The 22,713-nt window shown below is 35.9% G+C and overlaps 1 protein-coding gene across 1 annotated transcript in view; it reads right to left on the bottom strand.

Moving 5' to 3' along the window:
- Positions 1-22,713, bottom strand: part of ITGB8 (integrin subunit beta 8) — an 83,250-nt gene that overhangs the window by 5,685 nt on the left and 54,852 nt on the right. The window contains exons 7-12 of the mRNA XM_042919815.1: positions 18,707-18,802; positions 15,360-15,449; positions 11,116-11,250; positions 8,150-8,555; positions 5,449-5,674; positions 2,419-2,525 (exon numbers count right to left, since the gene is read on the bottom strand). Coding sequence (XP_042775749.1) covers positions 2,419-2,525; positions 5,449-5,674; positions 8,150-8,555; positions 11,116-11,250; positions 15,360-15,449; positions 18,707-18,802 — 1,060 coding nt within the window. The remainder of the gene's footprint in view (positions 1-2,418; positions 2,526-5,448; positions 5,675-8,149; positions 8,556-11,115; positions 11,251-15,359; positions 15,450-18,706; positions 18,803-22,713) is intronic.

Raw genomic sequence — 22,713 nt, 5'->3', positions numbered from 1 at the left:
AGTAGGAGTGTCCAACTCGGGGCAATATGCAAATCTCTTTCCTCAATTTTTATTAATTTGGTTTTTACTTGTCCATTAACCAAATCTGTCATGTTTTGCTTCTAAAAATTCACTGTGTATTTTTTTCAAGAACAAATAATTACTAGCTGGCGAAGAAAATGCTGCATTAAGAGGAGGAACATACTAGGTCTCTGTTTTAGTACCAGACCTTTGGCAAACTCTAGTTGGAAAGTCTGCAGGCTCTGTGGATGCCAGAAGTATTACCCTATTTTAAGGGGAACATTGCACAATATGTCAGTATTCCACAGAACTCACCAGCTGCCCCAGATTCACAAAATTACCTCCTGGCTTAAAGAGGCAAGTATTTTCTACCCATTCTCCAGACTTTGGGGACTTCACCTAAATGTATGAAGGTCTCCCTGAGAGGGCCTTTTGAGAGGGGACCTTCCAAGTCTTAGACCTTACCCAAACATGGGTAATTTCTGTCTGAATTCCCAAGGGATGACCAAGCATGCTTTTGAATAAACCAAGAGCTCAGGAACAATGTAAGGGCTCCTCACCAAGTGAGAACACTTCGAGCCAGTTTTCTTTTGGTCAATGACAAGGGTCCTTGAAAGAAAGGGTAAAGGGAGTCCAGAGGGCTACTAATTGGAATAGAAACACCAAATGAGAGTACAAGTCTCCCTTTGTTACTGTTCTCACACACAGAGACAATCCAAGATGCTCTATTCAAAAGTGGTGCCCTTGGAGTCTTCCAGAGTGACCTTCAGGTCTATGACATGCATGCCTTTCATCCTGACAGACTGTCATTTCCTCTGGCTGTCTTAGAACTAGTCCATCAGGCTAAAGCAGATCCTTAAAGGGGACACGTGGCTTGATCCCACTTTTTGGCTTCTTGCCTAGGAGGAGCTTAGCCAGAAGACCAAAACACCCTTTAAGTGTGATTGAGTGGATAGATAATAGGGGTGGCTAACAAATGTCCTTTTCCTCTCCTTCCACCATAGTTGTGAAAGGGAGGGGAGCCCCCTAGCTACTGTTACATTTTACAAATATTTCTAATGGGTTAGGATAGAGGACATTTTCAAGGCTCAAGTCTGCATGCATTTTAAAATGTTAGAATATCATTTTGGATAGCCAAACTTTTAGCCTTGGCCATGACTCTCATCTTGGTTTAGGTCAAGCAAGGGCTTTTCCTAAGGACCTTTAAGGGAATACTTTTTGTAACCACACTTAGGTCAGAGTAGGTTTGTTTACTTAACATAATACATGACATGTTGACAGGAAGGGCTCTATTTATTAGAAAAGGCACTTGGCTTTCTGGAGTGATTGCTGCAGCCCCAGCTGGCAGCACATGGGCTGTTTTCAAAGCCAAATTTATTATGGACTAAGATCAGTGTGGATGCAAGAGAAGAAGGAAACAAAACTGGAGAAACTTTATTCTTCTGTGCAGGCTCTGTAAGAGCTGGAATTATTTTCATAGGTTGGAGGAGAGACTAGAAATAATAGTAGCAGTAGAAATTCTTTCAAAGAAGACATAATTTAAAGCTTAGGTTCTAATTCATGTGTACTTCAACACCTTAACACCTGAGCAAAGTCGGATACTGGCTTTTGAGTTCTAATGAAGTTTTGTCTTAAAGTGGTCTTTGAACACAGCTTTCACATGTTTCTCCCATTTGTGTGTCATCTTTTAATTTAAATATTTATGTCATGTTCACTGGCTCATTTGCTGTCATACAATATTTGAGGTTGGTATTATCATCTCCATTACAGATGAGGAAACTGAGGCTCAGGGAAATTTTGTAAGAGGGCTGGTATTTCTTATTGGTGTCAAGGAACATGCTTTAAGCTTAAAAGTTTTCATGCCCTTTCCATTAGGCTGCCTTTATAATCACTTACCCATAAATTATATTTATTTCAGAATGAAAAACACCAGAAAGGGATGGCCCTTTTTAGGACATATATTTTGCAAAAGCATGTAATTGCTACTTAGAATTTTTGGTTCACCTGAAACATAAAGGAGAGTTTTGGTTTTACATGAGGAAGGTTGTAACTGGAAGGAAGCTGGGTTATGAAAGAGAAGAATGTCTCCATAGAGTTTATGTCTAAGGGTGAAACGGACTGTACATAGGAAATTTCCATTCTTGGCTCACTGAGGCCTCTGTAGACACTCTGCTTGGTGTGCTTCCATAGCGGGGCCCAGCATGGACATTTAGCTGGATAACTGAGACAGGAGATCTACTCATTCAGCTGAACTATGGCAAATATACTCAGCTGCTTTTTATAAAGTACCATCTCTAGAAGACTGAAAACACTGAAGCAGTTTTTCCTTTCTTTAGGATGATTGATTGTGGGCTCTTTGGGGGAATATGATTCTCTACAGATACTCTCCAGTGCTTTCATTAGTAAGCTTTGGTTTACCTGATGTTTGGTCCATATAATGCTGTTCTGTGAGAGCACATGAAGTTTTACAATGATCAAGTATAGCTTGAGATAGATTATGAGGGTGAAGACATTGCACACAATTCCTATAAAGACAAACAGAAACGAAACATTTAATCTTCGAATATGTTGTATGCTGGAAGCCGAGCTATCCCAGCCTGAGTGGCAGGGCCCAGGCTGTGGACGGATTGGTGACTGCAAGGCAGCCCACTGACAGTGAAGCTTCTTGTCCTCCCGCTTTTACATAATTTGGCCTTAAAACCACCTGGGGTATTGTCTGTTGGGGAATTGCCCTTGGCAGGCCCCCTGGGAAAAGAACCATTAGGGAAGAAAATAAGGTTCCCCAAGAAATTGTGCAGCCTTAGGTTTAGCCCTTGCCATCCCCTATGGAGACTCCTCTACTTACAGGAAGGATAGCCTCATACCTTTGCCAGCAAAGAGGGCCTGTAAAGGAGAGACATATGGATTTGAAAGCCTCACTCTGGCAACTAACGAGTGTATCTCTCGACACAGGTGACTTCAACCCCTAGGCCCACCTGGCCCCCTGGAGGCATTCCAGATGACGACTGAACCCAGTCTGTTAAACTACAGAATGGTTCATTGGTTCCTAAGTGCATTGTCTCTCTGAGAATATATGAGGCATGGGTTTCTAAGGCTTTTTCAGCCCCTTTCTGGCACCTCGGACTGAGGCAAATACATTGTTCTTCTGGCTTCAAGTGGTTAGGAGGTCATGTCCCTGTAACTGTTCCAATTGAGGTGTTGAGAAATGGAGGGCCTTTCACGAGAACAGCAAAGCAAATGCTTTGTAGATTATAGATAAACGCAGGTGCATAATGGAATAATGTAAGAAATTAATCTATAATCAAAGTGTATGCGGGAAAGTTAGGGGAAAATCACCATGTTATTTCTTAAAGGTCGTTTATACATAGGAACATTTTCAAAATTAGGTAATGTTAGAAAAACATAGTTGATGTATGCTACAAGGAAATCACTACTATATATAATGCCACGTTTACTGCAATAAATCGGCCAGTTCAACACACTGCTGTTGTCTGTGTCCATTTTTATTTTAGTTTTTTATTTTAGCTTTTTATTTCAGTTTTTTATTTTTATTTTTGTTTTAATTTTGTTTTATTTTCACTTTTTCTCCGACGCTGTTCATCCTTCTGGAACCCCTGGACCTGCTGGAGCTGGACTCCGGCAGTTGTAAGCCCATAGTATTTTTTGCAAGACATAAAATATCAAAATAGAGTACTGTTTTAGGATAGTAGTCTTGTAAAACTGGGAAAGAAAGCCAAAATATTTATTTGTAATACTGGCTGAATTTAATACCATGCAAAATTATATTCTAATCACTAAAACTATTTTAATAATGTGTACAGTCAAAATAATGATTTTTTTGTATTGAGAAGAAAATACCCAAGAAATACATAAGAAACTTTTATTACAAATAAAATTAGCAAAAATATTTTAGAAGATAAATGTTATACTACTAGAAAAATTTAGCAGTGAATACACAATTCAAGTTTCACTTGTGTTCATTAGAAATAACTCCATCATTATGTTTAAGTACTGCACTTCCAAGAGAGTTACATAAATTACCATGTATAATTTTAAAAATTTTACTTGAGCTACCAATCTGAGAAAGTGAATGTCTTAAAATTTTTGAATAAAACAAATTAGAAGGCACAATGATGTTTAGAGTAGTGGTCTTTGAGCAGGCTCAAATTGTTACTGGAAAATTAGTTACTGTCACAAAACAATAATGCCATCTTCACTTAACATATCACCTATTACTTATACATCACTTTTTTCCAGGGGTGCTTCATAGCCAGTATCTTTCTTTCTTTTTTTTTTTCAACGTTTTTTTTTTTTTTTATTTTATTTTTTTTATTTTTGGGACAGAGAGAGACAGAGCATGAACGGGGGAGGGGCAGAGAGAGAGGGAGACACAGAATCGGAAACAGGCTCCAGGCTCCGAGCCATCAGTCCAGAGCCCGACGCGGGGCTCGAACTCATGGACCGCGAGATTGTGACCTGGCTGAAGTCGGACGCTTAACCGACTGCGCCACCCAGGCTCCCCTCTTTCTTTATTTTTAAAATAATTTAAAAAACTCAAAAATAAAAAAAATTTAAAAACCCAGTAATAATAGCTAATATTTATTCTAGGATTATTATGCACCAAGTAAAAAATGTTGGGGTTTTTTTCACATGAATCATTTAACTTAATTCTGTCACAGAACTATATAGCAAAGTATTATTATAATCATCACTTTCAATATCAAGAAACTGAGGCACAGAGAATTTCGACAACATACCCTAGATCAAACAGCTAATTGATGGTAAACTGCCATCAATTATCATCATGTTGTATACCTTAAGCCTTGTGTAAACAAGGCTATATGTCAGTTATATCTCATGAAAGCTGGGTAAAAAACAGTGAGTCCTTATGAACACCAAATCTTATTCTTCAAAACAACAAACCTGTTTCAACAAAGCTAAAGCAGGGGCACCTAGGTGGCTCAGTCGGTTAAGCCTCAGACTCTTGGTTTTGGCTCAGGTCATGATCTCACGTTTCATGAGATCAAGCCCCATGTTGGGATGTGGAGCCCCATGTTGGGGATATCCCCTTGGGGATATCCCCATGTTGGGGATAGCGTGGAGCCTGCTTGGGATTCTCTGCCCCTCCCCCTGCTTATGTGCTCGCTCGCTCTCTCTCTCTCTCTCTCCTAAAATAAATAAATAAACGTTAAAAAAAAAAAAAAGAGTAAAGCAGTGAATGCCTAGATCAATTCCAATGCTTTCACAGCTATCTAGTGGCCAAAAGTTAGAATCTAAGTTTTCTTGTTCCTAAAGTCCCTATTCAGTTCCTTTTTAGCATGATGATAACAAATTTATCTGGTAGAGAAAATCCAGCAACTTCTAAGATTAAGGAAGGCAAAATAAAAGGATGAACATAGCTATGGTGAAGGACTGCTTCATGTATGTTTGGAGTTGGAGAACACATACCAGTTTTCGCTGCAGGCTGTGTGACACGTGGGGCAGTGTTCACAGAAGCGGCCGATGCTCCTGGGATCAGTGCACTGACACTTGCCACATACACATGTGCCTCTTCCACTACACACTTGGCCCTTTGGATTGACACAGTGCTGGGCTGATGCTGATGGGCACTGGCACCGATCTCCTTCCCAGCCACTGAAGCACTGGCATCTGCCCGCTTCACACTCTCCATGCCCTGCAACAGACACTCCAGGACCTAAGTTATTGGAGCCACTGACTTTGTGCAGTGTTTCCAAACATAAATTCCCCTCCCATATCCATGGAAACACACTGACAGTCAACTGAATGGAAACAGCATCGTTTTCTATTCGTCCGACATAAACAACGAGAGGTTTTAGGAGCGTCTATTTTCGAAGCTGTTCTGTTGTAGATAAACCCCATGATGCTAATCTCTTGTGCTGACAGTTGTGACATATGCCCCACTGCAGTGGCTGCCTGACTACCTGAAGGTCGCTGTGCATTCAGTTTTAAATTAAAAACACACAAATATAAAAAAGCTACAAAGGCTGAAGTAATGTTAATTGTCAGTCTTGAAATCCAAAAACCAGGGGTATTTGATTAATAGCTTCCATAATCATTCTCTTAGTTTCTCATTATTGCTAAGGGCCTGGGATACTTTTGAAGGTCTGTTAAGGCAAACCCTTCTAGTGCTTCAGTTCTGTTAGTGCCATGTTTAAAGATAAGATCTCTGGCGGAGTTGAACTGATCTCTTCACATCTTGAAGACATTATTTAGCAGGTTAGAGAGGCATGTCCTAAAGTATGCTGTGAGTTGTTATTAGGTGGTAAATGAGAGAAAGCAAGGTGGAGTGTGGGTGTATGTATGTATGTATGTGTGTGCGTGCATGTGTGTGCGTGCGTGTGTGTGTGTGTGTGTGTGTGTGTGTGCATGTGTGTTGGGGTTGGGGGCATGCATGTAGACAAGTAAGTTGAGGAGAAACATTGGTTATATGTAGTTAAATGGGTTTTAGACTTCAGGAAGCATCCAAAATTTAATATGCCCATGTGGATTAGAAATCCTCAAGAAGGAGTATATATTACAGGGTTACGCAGTGTTTCTCAAGCTTATTTGGCTACAGAGTCTTCTTTCCTTCCTTCTTTTGCTTCCTGGCTTCCTTCCTCCCTCCTTCCCTCTCTCCCCTTATTGCAAGCACCTCACAGGGTAACTGCTCCATAGAGTCTACTGTTGGATCAACTCAATTGCTAAATGTAAAACTAATGAGGTCCAGGCCAAACAAATGCCTGCCAGACCCTGTTCCCTATATGTAGGCTGCACGCCCAATCCTAGCCAGCTGACCTGTGAACATATGTTTTTATTCTCAAAGGAAACTAGTGAAGAAAATGTTTGTCAGCTACATTTTGCACTTATAACTTATACACAAATAATTCAAAGCAGATTTTCAACTGCCTGTGGGCTGGTAGAACAGTCATACAGAAGAGCTAGTATATTGATTTTTAATAGTTTACTATAAATAGAGACTGAGATTCCCAATGTATTTCAAGCTGCTATCCCAATATCTGTGGGATATCAGAATTCTTCCTCTTCCCTGTTCCAAATAGGATTAGTTCTAAATATTAGAAGATAATTGCTGGCTTGTTCTTATCTATATTCTACCAATGATACAAGATATAGCAGGATACATGTTTGGCATATAAAATATTTTGTGTATATAACAGAATAAAAAGTCAATTTTTCATTGCATATTTATGTGATATATGGCAAATTTATAGCTGACACAAGAATAGAAAATTCATTTTGTATAGGCTTGTTACTTTTCCATATGGTTATGATAATGAAATATTTTAGTTCATTAATAATTTAATTAATATTTGCTTACCAAAATGCAAACATTTTTAAAATGGTGTTGTAACAGTAAGTGGATTTAGCACACTGTCATAGAAAAATTAATTCATTTGAAAACAGTATTTTGTATTAAATTTCAAATGTTGCATAGATTTTCTAGAATCTAACCTCTAGGTGGCAGTAAACTGAATTAGCCAAAAAGTACTTTTGATATTTTTATTTTAAATTATTTCATTTTTAAACGTGGTCTGTGTGTGGCCTCTGGTACTAATCTTCTAGATTACTTACAAAACCCGTATTCTCTTGAAGAATGCTGTCCTCTGATAATTCTGTTGCTTGCATTGTTCCAAAAATAAACTGGATAGGTTTAAATTATTACAAATTTATAATACCATCTATAATAATGCATTAAGAATTTTCCAATGAATGGAAACTGTGTTTTTAAAGCTCACTATCCTTTGAGAAAGCTAGAGGGAGTGACTACTTATGAGAATGAATCAAGTCTTTTCTAGAAGAATACTCTGATTATAGACAACCTGCCAGACATCAGAAATTTCCTTTTCTGATATTTATCTTTATAAAATCAAGGCATGGTTGAGAATAACACTTAATTTTTGGTTTTTATTTTCAATTATTTTCTGTACAAAAATAATTTAAAATATAAATAGCAGAATCATGTGCCATAAATGCATTGCCATGGCCTAATTTCATAGACTTTGAAATTTTGAATATTAAATTCAGATTCAGGGTTGGTAATTATAAAGATGTGACTTAAAGAGACTTTGATATATATGCTAGTTTAATAGTAACTAGTGAAAACTACATGTATACATTTACTTATACTTACCAGCACAAAGATTTCCATGGTGATATGGACAAGAAAAGTCATCCTTTTCACAATATTTTCCATACACTTTCCCAAGCTTAATTTTGTGACATAAACATTTCCCACAAACACAAACTCCTCGGCCACTGCAAACAGGTTGATCTTTATGTGACTTGCAACTCTCAGAAGGAAACTGATCTTCATCAAAATGACATTTATTCTCATTACATTGGAAACATTTGGCATCTAGAAAAATTTCATCTATACACTTTCGTTTAGGTCCTCTGCTGTCCTCACACTGACAGCTGCAGTTTCTGTGTATATGAATTTTAGTGGTTTCATTGAAACCAATAGGTTTGATGATTGCGTAGCTTTTTCCTCCTGTGACATCACATTTCTTCATTGTAACTGTGACATTGAAAAGAACCTAAATGGAGGGAGAGAAAGAAAATATATTTATATGTCTTGATTATTTTTATCACCACTCTTTATGTGTGAATGATTTTTTGAATCAATAATATACCATCTTATAGAAATTTATAACACTTGTAAATTACACAGGCACTCTTTCATATATAGATGTAACATCCCTTTTCCATTTCATTTATTTCCTAATTAATGAACCAGAGAGTCAAAAGATGCAATGACTGCTACTTGTCTATATTGTACCATTAAATGGACATGGGTTTAAGTCTATTTGAAACATCTACTCCACTTCCAATGACTAACTGATGTTCTCAATTGATTTCTTAGCAAATTTGAGAGAGAATAGACCATTTTCTGAATTAAGTCCTTAAAATGTGGGGTTAACGAATATTTGGCACAAGGGAGAGATCAAATAAACTAAAGGACTACTGCTCTACTGGTTTAAACCTTGAATTAGGATGTTCAGATGAACAATTTTTATTTATAATATATAAATATATAAATATGTGACATATAAATATTAATATATAAACAATACATAATGCATAAATAAATTTATTTATAATAAATTATTTTTACTTATAATAATATATAATATATATAAACCCCAAGTAAAGATTCAGGGTTAAATTTTAGTTTATACATGGTGTTAATGAAGGAAAACATGAGGCTTTCTCTGATGCTACTTAAGGGAATAAGATTTAGGACTCCCTCAGATCTTAAGATCTCAATACAGGGTCCTACATTTGTCTCAGTGGAGACATGAGCATACAACTAAAGATCTGGGTTGGCAGGAGTTTGTTTCCCTTGTGAAACAACAGATCCTGCCAAGTTTTTCCTTTCTCTCTATTTTTTCTTTTTGCACAACATGATTGGTTTAATGTGCCTTTTTTGGATTTGTTAGCCTACCTTATAATTTTCAGGTACTTTGGCAAATAAGCTTGTATGTTTTTTTTTTCCATCTTTGATTAAGATCCATTACAACTTAAAAAAATTTGTGGTAGCCTTTTTTGTTGGGATGAATATATGTGGGTGGGGATATATCCATATATATAAATTCACTCTGACCAAAAAGCCTAGCACAAATACACACACACACACACACACACACACACACACACACACACACACAAAGGTATGAAAGATCTAAGTTTAGGCTTTTATATTACATATATGCATCAGAAATTAACATCAGTTTCATAATATTAAAATTAATGCAGTTGGTATTTTACTTGAAATGTTTTTTTGTCTTAAAGAATGTTAAGGATTAACAGATGTGTAGGATAATGTGGCCATTGCCAATATTAATAAAGCAAAATTTGGGGTTTATATAATTAAGAGGTCATATGACTCTTTCTGAGAGTAAAACTGTTTATACTGCTTAGTTGAAAGTGAGGGTGAAAAAGGGATTATAGACAAAGTAAAAGAAAAAAAAATGTAAGAAGGAAAACCTTTCTGCCAAAACTGATTTTGAAAGAAAGAACTACTTCTAAAAGGCTAACCCTTTCTCAGAAACTTTTGCTAGCACAGTTTTTCTATATTTAATGGAAATCAAATATATATTTATATATTATATGAAAATTATATGTTATAATTGTATATTTTATAAACCAAATATATATTTTTTATATAATGTCTTTTTAACAAAATCCAAAAAGTGATTATGCAGGGACCTACAGAATTAGAAACTAGCCATAATTGATTTCAAATAGCTAGCTTGTTGGAGCAACCATACTACCATACTTCTGAACTACAGCATGACACTAAAATAACAACACCATAGAACTTTAGAGATGAAAGGAAAAGGGATTCTAAATTTTGTAATCTGTTCATTTAAAAATTAGGCAACTGATGCCTCAAGGTGGCTCACTGAAAATCACTTCATCTAACAAGAATTCCCTTGAAGAGCATATTTCTGTGTGTTTACCCTCTACTGTGCTGATACTGGGAGAATTCCTATCACCCCTGGTCCTATTTCTTAACACTGCAATAATCTGGACCCTCTGTTTTCCAGGTTATCCCTTTTTAATTAAATGACACTTCTTTTTTATTGTTCTTAATAAATGTCCCCACTTCATCCTAGATCATTGTGAGTACTGGGACAATAGCACAGTGAAAGATTTTGGAATTCATAGCCCTTATCAGTTGCTCCATCACTCTCATTCTTTTTGTGGCTTATTACCTTCAATTTCAAATTTATTCTGAGATTTGCAACCAAAAAGGTAGGTATCATCATCATCATAAGTGTAAACACTACTTGTTTGAAAAGATGTGCTTTACTGATATATACTGGCTGTGACACAGAAGTTTAAAGTTATTATCATTAAATAAGTATTTAATATAATATATATTTACTTAATTTGAGAGTTTAAGACAAATAAATGGAGTTAAAACAAGTAGGAACTTTATAAAGAGACAATAAAAATTACTTTGAACTATATAAATATGATCCTTGGAGTCAGTAGTAAATAAAGTTTTCCAGAATGGTTTGATTTTTCTGTGAGAAAACTTGCCAAACAACTTAGTTTATTTTAAAATGGGAAAAATGCACACCCACATACTTCGTCATTGCTTGTCACATTTCCACATCCGTCTGTGCCTGCTTTTCGGGTCCCATCTGGACAGATGGCAGTAATATTAAAATAGACTCCTTTTACCTGGTTTTCCACCTGAACTTTCACTTCTGAAATGAGTTTCTGCAGAGACATCATTTTTTAATTGTATATCATAGAAATTTCAAATGTAAACAACTAAACAGTCAAGCTTATTAAATGATTCTAGATTTAATTTTTAGCTAAATCAAAGAGTCTCTCCCTATGAAAGGATGAATAAATATACTGTTTCCACATAATGACCCAATTATATTTGATATACATAAGAAATACTGAAGGATTAGACCATATGCATTTAAATTGTTCTATTTTTTTCACATATTTCCATGACTATGCATTTCGATCACTTTGGAGATATTTCTCGTTCAGCCTGTGTTACAGAAATAATCATTTTAAATCCAATAATGTTTATATTTTGTGACAAAATTTGAATAAAACATTGAGAACACATATATCATCACAGAGGGTAAATCTTAACAGCTTAAAATCTGAAACACACTCCTGACATTTATGGTATATATAAATAAATATTTCAGTTTCAAACACTTTAGGCTATCATGAAACTTAAAACACCTTACTGATACCGAATTCAAAGGTAAATTTTGGGGAGAGCATTTCTGTACTGTAGGCCTAAGAATTACCTGCCAGATATGTCCTGTAAATTTTCCAAGCATGCCCTAGGAATTTTGCCAAGTCCCTGGGGCTTACTTGTGTTAATCAAATTTGTTCTAATCCTTGATACTGAAGTGGGACAGTGGGGACATTTACTAGACAGGAAAACCATTCACTCATTTATTCACTCATTTATATAATTATTCAAAAATGTTTATGTAATGCTTATCATGTATCAAGCACACACTAATTTCTTCCATCACAAATCTTTGGTTACAAACATTTCTAGCTGCCTTAAATAAGTACTGAAGATCTGTGTGTATTTGATCTCATAAAACAGTCTACCACATGAAAAAGTCCTTAACTTATACTTGTAAACAAAAGGAAGGAGAAAAGATGAAATATATACCTAAGGAAAGATGAATAGCAAGATATGAAGACAGACAATTTTTCCAAAGGCTTCTAATTTTTTACTTGAGTAAATTTTAATTTTCAACTGTATAATCAATAAAGAGATGTATACTTACTAATAATTGACCACAGTGGTAAATCTAGAACAAGATACTTTTTCAAATTAGTAAATTTTATTTGGATTAGAGAAGACTGTGTCAGCCAAATTTTTAAATCTCCCAGAGAGCTCATCCGTTGTAATCACTTACTTGGACATGCTTAGCAAACTAACTGAGACTTCTAATGGTATACAAATGGTGTTGATATGGTGATGGTTTGACAGATCAGAAGGACATTCCTAATATAATGAGTGTTCTCAGTTTGCTCTTCTGAAATTCTTTCTGTTAAAAAGTTAAGCTTGTTACGCTAATGTTTTTCACTTAAGCAAGGTGTGAAGACAAATATCTAAAATTTTGCCCGGTTTTGAGATTTAGAAATTAGGTTCCAAACACAATATCAAGATTCTTTTTAATATCTAATAGATACAGAGGCAGAATTTATTTTTCAGTATTTAATTCTGTTTGTATTAAATATAACTTATTTTTAATATCTTAATTTCAGTTTAAGTTATTATAGTCATGATTTTTATTTAATCTTAACTCTAATGGCAGTGCTATTGTAAAGGATAAAATTAAAATGCGGTCACATTCACCATACACTAAATTTGTATGTAAATTTTATAAAATTCTTACAAAGGAAATGCAAAAACTTAAAAGTTAGAGTGAAGTATTTTTATTCTTCAATGCATTGTGAATTATTTCTGTTGGACTGTGAAGACAAAATAAAACTTCAGAAGAATTTTGAAAATTATAAAAATGTATAAAATAATAATAGAATCCTAACATAAAGGAGATTAGTTAGCCAGAGTGAGTCTCGTTGGATTTGCTAGTATTTTCCCATTGTTTAAGGTCAGTCAGAACTGCAGTTTGCTAAGGCATTGGATACCTAACCTTGGTAAATAAAGAATATAAAACCAAATGCTGCTGTTTCCCTTTCTATTGGCATAGTCTGACACACAGGCAAGCTTGTCAATTTATATTTCTTGTTTGGACTAGCAAATGTGTTCATACTATAAAAACTGGGGTGATTTCTAACACTGTAAATCCCTTCCTTATTTTGATTATTCCTGGGAACAAACTGCAGATGGGAATGAATTGTATATGTTTGATATTCCTTGATGAGAAGTTTCCCCAGACTTAATGTTCTTTTGTAATAGTGAGAAATAAAAATAATTAAAGATGGTCTTCCTTATTTCATCCAATGTATTTTTGAGGCATAGAACAATTCCTTGGCAAAAAAAAAAAAAAAAAAAAAAAGTCTTACAAGATTTATTTTTCTTCTTTTTTTTAATTAAAAAATTTTTTTAACGTTTATTTATTTTTGAGACAGAGAGAGACAAAGCATGAACGGGGGAGGGTCAGAGAGAGGGAGACACAGAATCTGAAACAGGCTCCAGGCTCTGAGCTGCCAGCACAGAGCCCGACGTGGGGTCGAACTCACGGACCACAAGATCATGACCTGAGCCAAAGTCCGCCGCTTAACCGACTGAGCCACCCAGGCACACCTATTTTTCTTTTAAAAGAATAAAGTTGAGAGTCACATGGGTGGCTCAGTCAGTTAAGAATCTGACTTGGGCTCAGGTCATGACCTCATGGTTTGTGGGTTTGAGCCTTGCATTGGGCTCTCTGCTGTCAGTGAGGAGCCCGGTTTGGATCCTCTGTCTCCCTTTCTCTGCCCCTCCCTGCTCGTGTGCTTTCTCTCTCTCTCTCTGTCTCTCCTCTCTCACAAAAATAAACATTTAAAAACATTTTTAAAAGAAAAAAGTTTAAACCAGTCATTTTCTATCATGTGCCTGCTTCCTGACTTTACCTTTTGTGCTCAAGTTGAAGACAGATGCTTCATGGAGAAAATGAGAAGCCTGAGATTTCTTATAATGCTTGAGCTACTATTAACATTATTCATCTCTATGTGTCAGGAAGAGAATCAGAGAATTTGGGAAGTGAGACTTTATCAATGGCCCATAAATCCAAGATAGAATAAGCCTATCTTTGGATAGTTTGGAAAAAAGAGAAAGAAAGAAAGAAAGAAAGAAAGAATGAAAGAAAGAAAGAAAGAAAGAAAAGAGAAGAGGAAAGAAAAAAAGAAAAGAAAAGAAAAAAGAAAAGAAAGGAAAAGAAAAGAGAGGGAGGGAGGGAGGAAGGAAGGAAGGAAGGAAGGAAGGAAGGAAGGAAGAAAGAAAAACAGGTGGTATCACACAGAAGGAAGCACCTGGCAACTAGAATTAAGGAAGACCTGGGTTCTGATCCTGCTTCTCCTGCTTGTTTCACCTTTGGTTAGCTTGCTTCCCTTCTTTGAGGTTCTATAAATACATAATGGGAGTATAACATCTCGCTTATGGATCAGTTGTCTGGATTAAATGAGGTCATGTATGGAAAGTATCTGATTCTCAGTGGTATTAAAGTAACAATCAAAATTATTACAACATCTTAACAATGATTATTGTATCCAGTAATGACCTGTGTTGAGAGCAGATGTTTCTGTAAAACTTTACATTTGGTACTCACTCTTCCTTAGACTGGGAAGAGCATACAACTGTAATTCAATAAAATAGTATACCTCTTAAGGTGATTCTTTTAATCAAATTAGTTTGATAAAACTGCTAAAATAACTGATTAAACAATCAAGTGACTGACCTAGGAAACCCCAACAGAGTCCTCTCAGTCATCTCTATATCCCAGATTATTCAACCTGACAGGTTGCTGCTTTAAATAGTGTGGATTTCTTGACCTTTACAACATAGGAAATTGTGACATTTATGGTAATAAAGTATATTCTATGGCCGTGATTTAGTGACTTACTTAACATTTGATTTGGAAGGAAATTTAGATAGGCTCTAGCCTGACCCGCGTTTACTGTCAATGAGACAGTGAGGTACAGAAAGCTGAACTGACTTTCCCAAGGTTTCATGACTAGTTAGTAGTAGAGCCAGGGCTAAATTAAAATTCCTAACTTTTAACCTGATTTTCTGTCCACCATTCCTCTCAAGATGATAAGGCCTTAATTTGTATCCTGCTGCAGAAATTGGGGTTAAGAGTTTACATGAAAAAAAATAGTGTTTAATATATACATACCTGATAGGCTTCTACTACCAAATTATTGAGGTTTGCAGCCTTTGATTCTATTTCACCAGCAATGGTGCCAGGCAAGAGGGGTAGAAGGTCCTAGAAAACATACCAATAGCAGTTACATGACAGTGGTATATGGTGGTTCAGCAATCAACAAATATTAAACATTTTTATAGTTATTAGTGGAAGTTGAGCCATTACATGAATGAAACAAAATATAAGATACAAGAAAAATGTGAGCAACCAAGTAGGGCAGCCAAAACACATACATCTGAAATGGGAGTGTGTGTATGTGTATATGCATGAGACTGTATGCATGCACAAATTACATGTTGATCTAAAAACCCAATCAAATACAGACCAGCATTTTCCAAATTATTTCTCATGTTCCATGAAACATAGTTATCAAAAGGGTTCTGAGGGCAAGTAAGTTTGGAAAGTTCTTCATATGGTTTCTTCCCTTTAAGTACTCAAAATGCACACCTGCAAAGTAAAGGTTCAGAGAAGTCCTGCAATTTGGAAATAATTTAGCAGCATTTGTTGCAGCATTTCCAACATTTTTAAGTCACAAAACTTTTTCTCATGTAACATATATAAATATTTTGCAGAACTACTATTTTGTGGAGTGACCTATAGGACATGTTGTCCCAGACTGGAGAAAAAATCATTGTCACAAGTGGAGCCTTCATGGAGTGGGTATTCTTGATGGATGGGATTTAACAATTATGGAGAAAACTCTAGGTATTCCTAGTGAGAAAGTGAGAATTAGTGAAGGCTTAAAGGTTTACTGGTTTAGATGAAGTAAGAAAAGAGAAGAAACCAGTCTGACTGGAGTGAAGGCTGCATATTTATAAGGAATCAGATTATAGAAAGACTTGAAATCCATTTATACACACATTTTACCATTCACAAATATCATTAAATTCCTGCCATATGCCAGCCATTACTTGGACATTAACAATTTGTTATCTTAGGTCATAGGGAAAATTTATCACTTACAGATTTTTAAAAGCCAATCATTTAACCTTTATTGTATACCTATTATGTACCACTTTGGAGTTTCCATCCTTAAGGATTTCATAGGTATATAAATGACAACTTCAAAAAACAATGTACACATGAAGTAATAGAGATATGCAGAGACCTGAAGGAGAGGGATACCCAGCAAGTATTTGAGGGCTGCAAAAGTTGTCAGGGATTGTTACCTGGAGGCGGTGACTCATGAGCTGTATCTTAAAGGATGACTAAGAGTGAGCCAAGTAATGAGGGAAAGAGACTTCCAGGCATGGGGGATACATAACAAGAACAAAGGCACGAAGGAAAGAAAGAGCCTGGTGAGTGGGTGAGTATATGTGCACAGAGGCAAGCAGGAACGAATGAGCTCATATGCCACATTAAAGACTTGATCCTTTAAATCAGAATGAACCACTGGAATATTTTGCTGTAGGGAGAACTGTGGTCACAATTGTGATTTAATAGATCATTCTGCAGCCAAGTGGAGGATGAATGTGGGACATGGATTAGGAGGCTGTTACAACCCAGATGGAAGTGACTGATAAAAATATGTCTGGGCAGCCAAAGTAGGTGACTCCAAGGGTAGACACAGGCCTCCTCACAGGACTCATCCGGCTTCTGGAGCCTGTTGATTCCTACTTTGCACAGATCCTACTTTGCACAGAATTCAATTAATAATAAACCTGGTTTTATGGTTTTATCAGTCAATGAAAATCTGTTTAAAGGAGTAGGGAGAAACTGCTAAAGCCAATAAGAGCAGCAAGTATTAAGTAATCCGTAGCAAAGCAGGAAGAGGCTAGAGCAGTAACAAGCTACACGATAATTTGAAATTCAACTATTAAACTTAGAGGTTAAGAACACAGGATTTAAGCTGTTAGGAAAGTTTGGGCAAATATGTAACCTCTCTGAATGTGTTTTCTCAACTTTAAAGTGGGCTTTAAATTAGTAATACTTCCCTTGTTGTTATGAGTATTATATGAATTCATGTTAATAAACTCAGTGCCATACCATAGTAAGAACTCAGTAAGTGGAATCTGTTACTATTGTTAATAAAGTAGTTTGGGCATTTAATTTGGAGTAGAGCCCTACTTCTGTGACTATTAATAATTGTCACATTAAAAAGGGGTTCCATGGTGTATCAGCTTGGGAAAACAGGGAATTGATTAAAGTTTCACTGTAGATTTCTAAGGGAAGAAGTGGCATGATTAAAGTAGTGCTTTCAGATGATACATAGAAGTGGTCAGGTATTGGGGAAATTGATGGAGGGAATACCAGCTTTGTGGCTAATGCAAATTGATTCAAGCATTTATTGAAACCGAAGGATATTTAGTTTTTCTGAAGTATTGAAAGAAATAAGTAGGGGTGCCTGGGTGGCTCAGTCAGTTGAGCGTCCAACTTTGGCTCAGGTCATGATCTTGTGGTCCGTGAGTTCGAGCCCCACGTTGGGCTCTGTGCTGCCAGCTCAGAGCCTGGAGCCTGCTTTGGATTCTGTTTCTCCCTCTCTCTCTGCCCTTCCCCCACTCATGCTCTCTCTCAAAAAAACTAAACATTAAATTTTTTTTTACAAAAGAAATAAGTAAAGGACAGTGAGAGTGGAAAGAAGAGGCAGAGATAACAAAGGAGATGGAGATCCAGTGAACAGACACGTGCAATGAAAATCAAGGAGTCACATCATGAAAATGAAGAAAAGAGAGTTTTCTGGAAAAAAGAACCTAAAAGACTGTGAAAAGAATATGACAGCAGGGTCACAGAAGTAATTTTTTGTTGGGGGTGGGTCCCACAATGCTGCCAGAGTGACATGGTTTTGCCAAACATCTGTTCTGTTTGTGGGTCTGATCTGGCCTGAAGGATTGTGGACAAAACCAAGATTCTTCTTCCATAGGAAAGCTCTAACTGGATCAGCCACTTCAGTGACTCCTCTTGTTCCTTTGTTGGAGGCCTAGACCAAATCTAGGTATGTTGTTACCAGTGAAAACTAAGCTGATGTTCCCCAACCTAATCTATTATAAGAATATGCCCAGGGATTGAATAGAAGCAGGAATCCATACATGAAAGGTGCAGTTGGAATGTGAACCACTTTTTACCTGATAAAAGTCTTCTCCATTAATGTCACAGTAACACACTAAGTATCAGTGCCCACACTTGGTTCTAAGTGTTGTAAACAAAGAATTTATACATAAATGTTTACTTAAGACACTGTGTAGTATACATTAGCTACTACTTTATAAAATTCAGATAGTAAAAAGTATAATAACTCCAGACTCCTTACCTGGGGACCCAAGAAGTATTCTAACTACCAATGCAAACATTTTAGTTTTTATATTTTGGAATTCACGCACCTTATACCAATGAAACTGTTTTCCTTGAACGGCAAAGATGACATTAATGTTGTTGTCTATTAACTTCTCAGAAAGTTGGCCTAGTGAGGGATGTTCCTGAAAAAGATAATGAAAAAAAGAAGGGATTGAAATTTATTAGCTCAATCCCATACATACCCAAACATCTATTATGAGGAAAACCATATGACTGACATAAAAATATATTGTGTTGGGAAGGATTAAGATTTTATTAGAGATGTTTAAATTTAAAAAAAATAAGATCAATATCAACATATTAAGGATATTTTCTAGATAAAAGCCCTATATAAACCTGTAAGTCAGAAAAATGAAGAAGGTTAAATCAACATTATGCAAAGTGTGTTCAGCACCTCTTTAGATTAACTTTGGTCTCACAGTGTTATCACTAAAAGATAATGTACTATTCAGAAATAGAGACACATTAGTGACAGTCACATTCTGAAATTTAGTAACAAGTGCTGAAATAAAAATATATGCATGTATAAACATAAATACATGTATAATTGATATATAACATAGTACAAAAGCAGAAAACCTTGCACTCAAATCCCAGGTTGTCACTTTATGGTACAAATTCTATCTCAAGTCCATCCTCTGTAACATGTCAGTGGTTTCTGCCTTCCATGATTGCAAGCAAGATTAAAAAGATACCAATTGCATGTGATCTATTTAGTTCAGCTTCTTACATATGATAGGTACTCAAAACTAATAGCAGTTATGATTTTTTATTTCCAGCAGCTTGTACAAGAGGTATTCAGATCTCTCAGCTTATCAGTACACTTAACCTTTTCATCATGTGATATATGATAAATCTGTTTTACTTTGATAAACAAAACTTGTGCTGAGCTATACTTATTCTTGTGTTAGTGAGAAAGCTGGGGAAGAGTAGGAGAAAGGGTATACAATTTAGTAAATATGAGAAATCTGCCAACTATCGAATGGTATCTAAAGTTATACAGTTAGACATAGTACTTTATTTTTTCTTTATATAAATGGTCTTCCAGAAATTAAAGTGATGATCTCAAATAACAACTTCATAACTAGACAGTTCTCAGAGGGATGATGTCAAACTTCACCTGCAGTGGTCTTCACCTGTTCGTTGGTACTTAGTTGCATTAGCTAAGTTGCAACTAAGGATCATGTGGCTGAACCTAATACATATCATGTGATTCAAATTCAAATTCCTCTGTAGTTTTTACTCCTCCTTTCACCTTCCAATGCTAATTGTGTTTTCTTTAAGAGGAGATTTTGCTAAACCATCTTGGTTAACATTTCTGTGTTTTGGCAAACTATGTGAACTTAGTAAAAGAATTAATTTGACCAGTTTCTCTTATAGCCTAAGCTGATACCCACATATTAAACTTACATACATAGATATAAGATAACAGCCTTGTTGTTAAAAATACTATCACTAACATGCTATGATCTGAATATTTGTGTCCTCCTCTCCAAATTCATACATTGAAATCCTAACCCCTAAGGTGACAGTGTTAAGAAGTGGGCCTTTGGGAGATGATTGGATCATGAAGGTGGTGGAGTCCTCATGAATGGGATTAGTCCTATTATAAAAGAGGGCCATAGGATGCCTGGGGGACTCAGTCTTTTGGGCATCTGACTCTTGATTTTGGCTCAGGTCATGATCTCATGGTTGTGAGATAGAGCATGGCACTCGCTTAGGATTCTCTTTGTTCCCCTCTACCCCTCCCCAGCTCACACATGTGCCCTCTCTCTCAAAATAAATAAACTTAAAAAAAAAAAAAAAAAGAAAAAGAGGGTCATTGGAGACCCTTCCACCATGTGAGGTGGTGAAAACATTACAGATAGAAGGTGTCATGTATGAACTAGGAAAGGGTCTCTCACCAGATCCCAGAATCTGCCAGTGCCTTGATCTTAGATCCCAACCTTCTAGAACTGTGAGGAATAAATTTTTATTGTTTACAAGTCACCCAGTTTATGGTGTTTTGTTACAGCAGACAGAATGGACTAAGATAATAACCATAACAAATACATCTCATTTCTATATAACCTATTATTGTGGTAAAAAAACAAATCAAATTTACATGAACTTCATTTAAATGTGATATGAAACTAATTTATGAAGAGGTTTAAGAAGTATTACCACATGGATTTGCATCAGAAAAAATTCTTCGCAGAGCAATTCTTAAGAATATAATTGTAAACTAATAGAAAAACAATTCCCAAAATATAAGTTCTGCTAGATAAATTCTTATGCCTTGTTGATACTATGTATACTCTTAAAATACATTTCTGACAATTTCCATAATGCTAGTGAATTAAAGAGAACAAGTCCAGGAAGGAAACAACAAATCTATTTGTATTGGGAATATATTTTTTAATGGTAACAACTACTTTTGAAATAGTTTCACTTTGACAAAAAATAACCAGTTTGCCAAGCATTCCCCCTTAGTTTTTGAAACCATTCATATTTTAAGGATAATTTAATCCATATGTTTTTAACCAGTTTATACTTAACTCACATAAAATCAATATTTAAAGAACAGTTCCAAATGTAAGCAGCTTTTGGAGCCTTCTTAATCTTTTTTCCCTTTTCAAAAACAGGAAGTCACATTGACCAAAAGTACACAAAATTTAAATCTAGAAGGTTCTAGCTTGGTCAGAAGCTCATTAAGAGGTCAGTTGGATTTTAAGTTTAAAAGACACATTTTTTTGAACCCTACAAAGAAATCTGTTTTAAAAGAAAATTCCAGCTACTTCGAGGTAGATTTGTTAAAATTACAAATGTTTAACAGATGTTTAAATAAACCACTGTTGACAGGAGAACTGTGGATTAATGGCCGCTTTTGAAGCCCCTTCCCCTTTCCTCCATGAAGCATATTATCTTTTAAATATTTTATCTTTTCTGTCTTGTATTTCACTAACAGAACACTCCCTCTCAGCCAGATGTCCAATTCTGGTGACGTCAGTGCTCCTCATCTCTAACTCCCCCTCTGTCCAACCCATTACATATTGTTTCTCTAAACTCTGAAAATAATTAATAGAGATAACAGGCATTTCAGGGGCAAAAGGGAAAAGGGAAAGCAATGTGCCAAGACAGCTGCTAAGTAATTAAGGGCAAAAGGATTCCTTTCACATTTTTCTTCTTCACCAACACCTTCGCTGTGACTTGTGGGAAATAACTTATAAATGTCAGAAGGAAAGAGGAGGTAAGAAAGATTCATTGGGAGCAATTCCAGTTAAAGAGATAGTTGTGTAGAAGTGTATGGGAGAATTTTAATAATGTGCATAAATAGTGACGAAAAAGAGAAGTGTTTAAGATTCTTTTCATAAAACTGAACTTGATGGTAAAAATTTTTATAAGCTAATAGAGAATTTGCAGTAGTGAATATCATCATAAGATGAAAAAAGACCAATGTCTTGTTAAATAAAGTACGCAATTATCTGGATTATATTTTTACAGTTCACGTTTTAGAAGAAAGAGATAAAATGAAAGTACTCTGATAGCAGAGATTTATTTAGAGATAAAGACTTTAAATTATGTGTTGTCAATCTCCATCTCTGGCAATAGCCTATTTTCCATTTGCATAGTTGCACAGTAGTAATCACATAGACCAGGGTTTCTTATCAGTGGCTCTATTGACATTTTGGGCTATGTATTCCGTGTTGTGGGTGTACTGGTGTCCTGTGTACTGTGGGTATTTAGCAACATCCCTGGCCTCTACCTACTAGATGTCAGTATCTCCTGCCTTCCCCAGTTGTTTGTAACAACCAAAATGTCTCTGGAGATTGACATGTCCTCTGGAGGGCAAAATCACTCCAGTTGAGAACCGTACCAAGAGCAGGGGCTCTGGAAACAGACCACCTGGGCTTTAATTCCTGGTTTTGCATTTACTAGCTATGTGATGCTGGATAACTGTTGTAACTTTTCTGTGATCCAGTTTCCATATCTATGAAACAGGTATGAATATTAGTACCTACCCTTCATAGTTACAGTGGGGATTACGTGAGTT

Source organism: Panthera leo, chromosome A2 (assembly GCF_018350215.1).
Source record: "Panthera leo isolate Ple1 chromosome A2, P.leo_Ple1_pat1.1, whole genome shotgun sequence".
Taxonomy (NCBI): Eukaryota; Metazoa; Chordata; class Mammalia; order Carnivora; family Felidae; genus Panthera; species Panthera leo.
Note: the sequence above shows the minus strand (reverse complement) of the source record. Positions and strands in the feature narration are given on the sequence as shown.